At 49.0% G+C, this 8,813-nt stretch overlaps 2 protein-coding genes and 4 non-coding genes across 6 annotated transcripts; all 6 read left to right on the top strand.

The window, feature by feature from the left end:
- The first annotated feature begins 9 nt into the window (after positions 1–9).
- Positions 10–6,194, top strand: RPL4 (ribosomal protein L4). The gene is made up of 10 exons (XM_068143538.1): positions 10–114; positions 1,504–1,675; positions 2,507–2,613; positions 3,381–3,519; positions 4,116–4,240; positions 4,616–4,745; positions 5,134–5,290; positions 5,478–5,561; positions 5,788–5,908; positions 5,998–6,194. Exons 1-10 carry the CDS (start codon positions 112–114, stop codon positions 6,112–6,114), a joined length of 1,155 nt encoding a protein of 384 aa, XP_067999639.1. The 5' UTR covers positions 10–111; the 3' UTR covers positions 6,115–6,194.
- Positions 1,332–1,432, top strand: LOC137444089 (small nucleolar RNA SNORD16). Its single transcript, XR_010988072.1, has one exon. It is a non-coding gene; the product is annotated as a small nucleolar RNA SNORD16 (small nucleolar RNA).
- On the top strand, positions 2,353–2,425 carry LOC137444087 (small nucleolar RNA SNORD18). Its single transcript, XR_010988070.1, has one exon. It is a non-coding gene; the product is annotated as a small nucleolar RNA SNORD18 (small nucleolar RNA).
- On the top strand, positions 3,205–3,304 carry LOC137444088 (small nucleolar RNA SNORD16). The gene has a single exon (XR_010988071.1). It is a non-coding gene; the product is annotated as a small nucleolar RNA SNORD16 (small nucleolar RNA).
- LOC137444086 (small nucleolar RNA SNORD18) lies at positions 4,791–4,862 on the top strand. Its single transcript, XR_010988069.1, has one exon. It is a non-coding gene; the product is annotated as a small nucleolar RNA SNORD18 (small nucleolar RNA).
- A 418-nt stretch (positions 6,195–6,612) lies between the features above and the next one.
- Positions 6,613–8,538, top strand: SNAPC5 (small nuclear RNA activating complex polypeptide 5). Its single transcript, XM_068143536.1, has 3 exons — positions 6,613–6,744; positions 7,262–7,351; positions 7,846–8,538. The coding sequence occupies exons 1-3, from the start codon at positions 6,655–6,657 to the stop codon at positions 7,951–7,953; spliced, it is 288 nt and encodes a 95-aa protein (XP_067999637.1). The 5' UTR covers positions 6,613–6,654; the 3' UTR covers positions 7,954–8,538.
- Positions 8,539–8,813: the final 275 nt, after the last annotated feature.

Genomic DNA, 8,813 nt, shown 5'->3' with positions numbered 1-8,813 from the left:
CTGCGCGGAAGGACAGCGCTCTTAGAGAGGGGAGAGTGCTAAGCTCTTCCTTTTCCGGTCGGGGCTGAGGCGGGGACGGGCGGGAGCACGAGGTGCTCCGCCGCCGCCACCATGGTGAGCTGTGGACTGGGGCAGCGCGGTGGGCCGGGAGGCGCTGGGGTCGTTGGTGATCGGGGAAGATAGTGGGTGCAGGCTGGGGGGAGCTAGTGTCGGCGGGTGGCTGCGTGCTGCAGGGAACCCGAGGGCTGCACCCCTGGGGCCGGCCGGCGGGCCGGCCGCCATTTTGGAGCCGTCAGCGCTCGGCCTGCCGCGTGGAGCCCGTGTAGGGTGGCCGGGCCGGGAGGGCTGAAGCGATGAGGAGCTGGGGCGGGCCGCAGAGAGGATTGCGACCGAGATCTTGGCTAGGTCGACTGGAAGTTATCCTTGCCTGGGGTAGTAAAAGAGATGTGGCCCCCTTCGCCTTCTGGCAGGGCTTTCTATTTTCCCTGTGTGTTTCTTTAAAGCAGAACAACCACGCGGCAGCTGCGGAGCCTACAGAGAGTAAGATTTATGTAAAACCCATCCCTTTTTATTTTATTTCTCTGAAACAGAATTTAGGATGCCTTGGTCTGGAGCCAGGTTGCAAATTAGCAGCTGTACTTGCTGATATAATCCACGTTCTGGTTGCTTTACTCATCAAGTTTGTTCCGTACGTGCGTTGAGGTCTCTGCACTAACTCTCAAGACTCGGTGCTAACCGAAGTTAGGTGCTGTGAGCTGGTTGGCTTTGTAGCATTTATAATACCTCTGATTGTGGATGCGAAAGGGAAGGATGCTGCTTTGTCTATACTATTGCAACGAGTCACTAAGTAATAACAATGCAGTTTATTGGTAAGAGATTACTTTTAAAGAGTGCTGCTCAGACGAGGCAGGCATTAGTGTGGGTCTGTTCAGCTTGTTCAAAGAAAAATGCTGCTGCTAGCACCTGAAATGTTCCACCTCGGATTTTGAGGCACCAGGAAGTGTGCAGAGAGCACATACCTGACAAAACCATGGTTAGATTGCTTGTAGCCATTGTGAGTGTCTGTATTGTATTGGGGAAATTGGTTGCAGTGCTACAGTTCTTAAGTATGCTCTCAATAAGAAGCTTTTGGTTAACTGAAGGCACTCGGGTGGGTTATAGATGGACGTTTTCAGCAGTAGATAGGAAGTAATTTAGAAAGTGTTAGCAAACAGCCCAGATAGTCGATTCCAGATTAGTTTTACACAAACGACTTGGAAACCTGCTGCATTTTAGACTGCAGGTGTAGTTTTGTGACCGTGGGCTGTGCTGTGGGGCTCTGGGAGCGTTATTGCTGTGATGATGTAATTTGCGTCTGATCCGGTGTTCAGCGACGGTTGCCTGCTGTCAGCATGCTGGCACTGTTGAACTGAAGACCCCTTCGTTCTGAGCAATACGTGATGAATTTGGGTGCTAGCAATTGAAGTGACCGGTGCTGAAGAGTGTTTCCTTCTCCTCTTTCAGGCTTGTGCTCGACCGTTAATATCTGTCTACTCGGAGAAGGGGGAGGCGTCAGGCAAAAATGTCAGCTTGCCGGCTGTGTTCAAGGCCCCCATCCGCCCGGACGTGGTAAACTTCGTTCACACCAACCTGCGCAAGAACAACAGGCAGCCCTATGCTGTCAGCGAGCTTGCAGGTATGACTGGACCCCAGAAGGGACAGAAATGCAGCAGCAGTCTGTGGCCTTAATACAGGAGGGCTGAAATAGAGACAAATTTAGAACTGAAGCAAGAGAAGCACTGTTCAGTGGCATTTGGTATAGAAGGCACCTGCTCTGATTAGTAATTCCTTTTAAATTGTGTGTAATAATAACCTTTTCTTCTTCTGAACAGCAAAGTGGTGTAGGGTTTTTGGGGTATTCTGGGGTATTATCTGAAATGCATGTTGCTGAGAGTATCATGGCACCTGGGTCGGTCCTCAAGTGTGCAAGAACACAAAACGTCAGTGTGTTAGGCACAAATGAAAACCGTCACTTTATAATCCCAACTCCCTGTTGACCACATGAACCTTACCTCTGAGGCATTTGTTGAGAAGCACCTTAGGCAAAAGAGCATTTTCTAGAGTTGCTTCCAGAGCTTGTAGGTGCAGATAGCTCCTGATTGCCAGGACATCTGTGCTGGGAACATGATTTTCAAGCTTAGTTTGGATGGTGTTTCACATAAGCGTTGTAACTCACTAGGAACAGCCACACCCATTCAGTGCCAAACCCCCAAACTGAGGATCAGGCTTAGAAATGAGTGTGTTAGGGTACTTGATTGTGACCTAAGCAGGGCTTCCATGTGGTAGTTAATTTCCCTGGCAGGATTTGTTTCACCAAAATGATGAGATTCCACTTCATTGGTCCGTGTTTCTGAGACACATGATGTAAAGTGGAAGTTCTGATCGGTGTTCCTCAAGTCAGCTCATCTGTGACTGTGGGAATAATGCTGTTGTCAGACTGATCCAGGTTAAAATCTTTCTGTTCCAGGTCACCAGACCAGTGCTGAGTCTTGGGGTACTGGGAGAGCTGTTGCTCGTATTCCTCGAGTGCGAGGTGGTGGAACTCACCGCTCTGGCCAGGGTGCCTTTGGAAACGTATCTTTTAATAGCTGCTGTGTGAATAGGGTGCACTGAACTCAATGCTTTTAAGTATTTACATGTGAAATGGTATCTTCTGATGGAGGTCATGACTGGGAGGAGATCTTGCCAGTACTTATCAATAACTAAAGGGTGGGAGGCAGGAGAATGGGGCCAGACTCTTCACTGGTCCCACGGGACAGGGCAAGGGGTAACAAGCCCAAACTGGAACCCAAGAGGTACCATGTGAACAGGAGGAAAAAATTCTTTCCTGTGAGGGTGCTGAAGCCCTGGAGTAGGCTTTACACAGAAGTTGTGAAATCTCCTTTGGAGAGATTCCAGACCCACCTGAACATTGTGATCCTGGGCAAGCTGCTGTGGGTGACCCTGCTTTAGCAGTGGGGACTGGATGATCTCCAGAGGTCCCTGTCAACCCCCACCATGCTGGGATTCTTCTTAATGGCTCCATGCAGGAATGTGGACCACAAGGTTTGAGAGACTTGTGATTAGAACTTTATGCAAATTGAGAGTTGCTTTAATAAACTGCAGCTCTGGGGGATCACTGCAGCAGTGGTGAGTAGCTTGAACATCTCACGGTGCATCCCATCTTGCCATGATGTCGTAATTTGCGTCTTACTCTGTGCTCAGTGACAGTTGCCTGCTGTCAGCATACTGGGACAGATGGCTGACGAACACTTAACGCTGAGCAAGGATGAGCAAGGATGAAAGAGTCACACCAAATAAAAGAAGCTTCCAAAAGGTTGTTCTTAACTGTAGATCCATAGATGTGTCGTGGAGGCCGCATGTTTGCCCCAACCAAGACCTGGCGCCGCTGGCACCGCAGAGTGAACACAACTCAGAAGCGTTACGCCATCTGCTCTGCCCTGGCAGCGTCTGCCCTTCCAGCGCTGGTCATGTCTAAAGGTGGGAATTCTGCCTGGAGATGTTTGCCTAAACAGTGTCAGTTACTGTGTGATTACTCTGCATGCTTCTCTGGATATACATCATAAAGGGATTTATATAGATATAAGTCCTTAAAGGGTTTAAGGAGCAGTCTTTCAGCAGGGGGTTATTTATCATAGTATCAGTCAGGGTTGGAAGGGACCACAAGGATCATCTAGTTCCAGCTGCCCTGCCATGCGCAGGGACACCCCACACTAGATCAGGCTGGCCAGAGCCGATTTATGTTCCATACAGCTTGGAAGGTACTTTTTAGTCAGGTGGTGCTGAGGCACTTTGTGTGCCTTGATGTCAAGAGTCTTGTTCGTGTGGTTTATGGAAGGTGAGATTAAATTCTGAAGCTCAGAACAGTTTAGTTCGATTCCTGTTCATGGAGGCCAAAGGTTTCATACTGGGGTACAGAAAATGCAGTATGAGGCAGACCTGTGGGACTCCACTGGAATTTCACTGCTGTAGATTCTTTGCCTGAATCATGAGTTTAACTTCCATTGGCTTTGAGATCTAATGTCTGAATACACAAGGCAAGTGACTAACTGGGTGTCTCGTAAAATCCTTGCTAGGTCACCGCATTGAGGAGATCCCAGAGCTTCCTCTGGTGGTTGAGGACAAAGTTGAGAGTTACAAGAAAACCAAGGAAGCTGTTCTGCTGCTTAAGAAGCTTAAAGCTTGGAATGACATCAAAAAGGTGAGTTGACGAAGTGTCCTTGAGAGCAAAGCCCAGGTAGTTGGGAGTCTGCCACTGTTTGAGGAGGAATTCCAGATAGTTCTGTTCTGATCTGATGCTGCTAGAAAGCTCTTGGTAGCAAAGCTCTTGTACTACTACTGGAAAAATAATACTTTTTAACTTATTACATACTCTGTATGTAGTTGTCCTTGCTTTGGTTGTTGCTAAATGGTATTCATTGGGGTTTTTGACTCTTGAGAATGATGAACACCTCACTGGTCCGTGTTTCAGACAAGCAGTGACGATTGTCCAGTTCTGACTAAAGCAGTCTTCTTGTGTCTAAAATCAGTTGGATTTGGAATACCTTGGACGTTGACCAGTTTGGTTTGTATTTAGGTTTATGCCTCCCAGCGTATGCGAGCTGGGAAGGGTAAAATGAGGAATCGCCGTCGCATCCAGCGCAGGGGACCCTGCATCATCTACAACGAGGACAACGGTATCATCAGAGCATTCCGGAATATCCCAGGTAACTTCCACTTGGAACACACTTGCTGCTCTCTTGGGAGACTGCTGAGAATGATGAGATTCCAGTTCATTGGTCCGTGTTTCTGAAACACATGATCTTTGTGGAACTTCTGACTCACTGAAGTAGCCAATCTGCTGTGCATGAGAATCTGTTTTGCTGATGTTCAGAACGTCGGTGACAAGTTTTTATGGCTGTCACCTCCCCCAAACTGTATTTGGAGTAGGTAAGGATAATTTTGAGTCTGCTGCTGGACAAAGGCGGATTATTATTAGAGATTTAACAGATTCTCATGTAGTGCAGAAACTAATTAGCCCTGATCTGTTTCTGCATTGTTTCTTGTCTGATTTGATTACAAATTAAAGGGGTTGCTTTGTCTGCTTTTCCATAGGAATTACTCTTCTTGATGTGAACAAGCTCAACTTGCTGAGACTTGCTCCCGGGGGCCACGTTGGGCGTTTCTGCATTTGGACAGAAAGTGCCTTCCGCAAGCTGGATGATCTGTATGGCACCTGGCGCAAGGCTGCCACGCTCAAGAGTGACTACAAGTAAGTGCAGCCACCGCTGGACACGTCTGAGGGGGCTGGAACAAGCAAGGGAGAGCAGCCCATGAGTGGTGCAGGTTCTGCTTGGAGAAAGAAAAGAAATGCTGATGCTTTTTTCCTAAATGTCTGTTTTCATTGAACTAGCCATGATTTTATTATCCAGCTTACACAATGAATGTTTGTTTTGCAGCCTGCCTATGCACAAGATGACCAACACAGACATTGGAAGAATCATGAGAAGCCAGGAAATCCAGAAGGCTCTGCGTGCTCCCAAGTAATAATTGTTACCTAACCAGTGCCAAGTGCAGTCTCTAGTGATGGCCAGGCGTGAGGCCATGTAGTGAGATCAGGAATATCCCTCCAATGGGATCTTGGGCAGGGCTGGGATCCCCTTAGTTTCTGGGTGTAACTGCTAGAATTGTGGTTCCCCAAATCCCAGGGAAAATGTAGCAGAAGGTGAGGTGTGCAGTGAGATCATGACACATGTCTGTTCTTCTCAGGAAAAAGATTCGCCGCAGAGTCCTGAAGAAGAATCCACTGAAGAATCTGAGAATCATGATCAAGTTGAACCCCTATGCCAAAACCATGCGGCGCAATACCATCCTGCGTCACGAGCGGAATGTGAGTGGGCAGGGCAGCTGCTGCCAGCCAGAAGTAGTTTAGGTACTGATGAACTAGTAGGTGCTGATGATCTTTTTTGTCTTTTTTAGCATAAACTTAAGGAAGAGAGGAAGGCCAAGGCCAAGCTTGCATCCAAGGCCCCAGCAGAGCCCAAGGCAAAGACTGCGGTCAAGACTGCCAAGACTCCTGCCAAGGCTGAGGCATAAGCCCTCTGCAGAACTTTATCCACTTCAGTTCAGCAAACTGTACTGGGGCTTTACAGCTAATAAATGCTCTTGGAACAGAACTACTGGTGGTGTTTTCTGAGGAGGTTGTGCGGTTGCGAGTGGATTTTGAAGTGTGTGCTCAGAATCCAAGCACAGGAGTGTGGGAGTAGGGTTAGAAGAGACTTGGCAGGTTGCCCAAGATCACAGTATCCAGCTGGCTTTAGAATCCAGAGGGAGACTGTGCAACCTTTCCAGGCAGCCTGCTCGCGCCCTCCACCGCTTTCACGGGTCATCTGGTATTCCTAGGGACAAAGGTGGCGCTGGTCTTGGCAGTATTCTGCTGGGGCTGGGACGTTGCCGTTCCTGCTTTCAAAGGGTCTAGACGAGCAATGGCCACGAGGTGGCAGCAGCCGCCCGGATTGGCAAAGGGGCAGTGGCCTGACGTCACGCAGATGCGTCTGCAGCTGGTCCTCCAGCACGGCAGGGGGCGCTGCACCCGCGCCTCGTGCCGGTGGCGGGCTGCGGCCAGGCGGGCGGAGGATGCTGAGCCGCCTGCAGGAGCTGCGCAAGGAGGAAGAGACGCTGCTGCGGGTGAAGGCGGCACTGCACGACCAGCTCACCCGCCTCAAGGTCCGGCGCGCCGCCACCGGCACCCGCTACGGCCGGAGGGAGGGGGCGGGCGAGCACCGAGCTCTCTGCGGCCATCTGGCCTGGCCTGATCTGCCCCGGTTCGGCAGGGTCCCTTCGCGCCGCGGCCCCGGCCGGGCCTGCCTCGCCTTTCGTTGCTGGTTTTGTGTCGTTTAATGCATACAGTGGCCGTGGGTTGTAGCAGGGCGGCTGCCGGCCGCGGTTCTGAGGGGTCGGCTGCCGGCCGCGGTTCTGAGGGGTCGGCTCGTTCGCGGTGGCCTCCGCGCCTTAGCTATACCACCACCGGGAAGCCCAGCACAGCCCCCTTGGTCTCCCGTTGGTGGTGCGGCAAAGGCTCGGTCGTTGGTGCCCTGCTGTGTGGTGAGCAGTGAAACAGGATTTAAAAGCTTTGCGCTTACTCCTGACGTTATTCAAAAGTACTGAATTTAAAGTATTCGATGCGCTAACTAGAGTCCAAAAGATGATGACTGCACAGGGTTGTGTGTTCCCGTGTCTGCAGGTGGAAGAGCTGGCGCTGCAGTCTCTGATCAGGGCTAGAGAGGAGGACACAGCAGACCCTTCAGCAGTGGTGACAGAGGACCCTCACCAAGTAAGAGATGTCCTTGTCTGGGGGCATTTTCCTGGGGTCTGTCAGCTTGCGTGACAGGGAGCAGGGAGCTGGGTAGGTGTGAGTGGCTGTAGGTGTTGCTGTGGGTGGTTTTGGTTTAAAGTTCTTAATGCTGACTTTATGCTGATCAGAAAAGCTTATCTAGTTTGTTTCAAAGGTTTCACCTTTTCCACCCCTGAAGGCAGCATGTTGTTTCTAGGGAGGCTGGGAGTGTAGCTTTCCTTCACCATTTGTTAAATACTGTGTCTTATACTCTTAACTAAAAAGCTGATTTAAGCAACTGATGACAGATGATGGAGGCATGGTTAATATCTGAACATTTCACTAGCTAGAGGGACAGCCTGAACCAGTTGAAGCTTTTCTGTGGAGAACTAGTTTTTGTCACTGTTCTGAAAGACTCTAACTGCAGTTTTAGTACCCATTTGACAAGCACTCAGTATTGTTAATTAGCAAGATAAATGCTTTTATTGTGACAGGCTCTTGGGCAGATGGACAACGAGGCTGCTATCAATCAAACTGAACTACACCTCGGTCTTCAACCTCATGAAGAGGAGGAAGAAGAGGAGGAGGAATCTGATTCTTGAGAAAAAAAGATCAGAGGTGGCTTCTAATACAGACTCAAGAATCTCTTCATTCATGTAGAATGCAGTGACTGATTTTCATTGTTTCCTGTATATGAACTGTAAGATATGCAAGGCTCTTGGAGCCTGCGCTTGAGCACATGTCACAAGCTTGGTACCTCTTGACTTAGATGTTCATAGAATGAAGAGTTGCTGCATGAACATGTAGCATAATCCATTCCACTTTTGAAACTTTATGTAGCTTTTATGTGGATGGGAGAAGTCATTCATCAGCTCAGACTAATTTACCATGCACATTACCAGCAATAAGTCACCTGTTCTTACTTCCTGATGCTGACAATTAAAACCAGGCCATGAAGGCTGGTTGCTGAACCAATGATTCTATTACAACCTCATTTGCTTAATCTGGGAATTGGAAGATCTGCAGTGAGGAAAGATGGGTCCAGGATTGTTTTCAGTTCTGTTACACAAAAAAATGTACTTGAGCTCCCTGTAAATGTGACAGATGTTGGTGCTCTTACACTGGGGTCAGCAGGTGCTGTACCATCAGCCTAAATCTGAGTGTGATAATAAAGTGACCTCTCTGTACCCACTGGTGCTCTTCTCAAGTACTGTCAGCCTGCAACAGTGAAGTGTTTTCTACTTCTTGTTCTTTCAGAGTAGCAGCCAATTAGCCTTCTTTTGTCCACAGACTGTACCCTATGAATTGGCCCCAGGTATTTGTAGTAAGAACTAGTATGTTAAAATTAGCCTTATTTTCTTTTTTCCCCTCACTGTAGCTCCATAACTAAGTGGAAGTAACCTTCTGCTTGCAAGTGAGCTTCAAGGGAGGAGTATGAGGAGTTTAAGGTGGTAGTTCTAAA

The sequence above is a fragment of the Melanerpes formicivorus genome, unplaced genomic scaffold, assembly GCF_026170545.1.
Source record: "Melanerpes formicivorus ecotype bairdi unplaced genomic scaffold, bMelFor1.0.p_v2 SCAF_10, whole genome shotgun sequence".
Classification (NCBI taxonomy): domain Eukaryota; kingdom Metazoa; phylum Chordata; class Aves; order Piciformes; family Picidae; genus Melanerpes; species Melanerpes formicivorus.
Note: the sequence above shows the minus strand (reverse complement) of the source record. Positions and strands in the feature narration are given on the sequence as shown.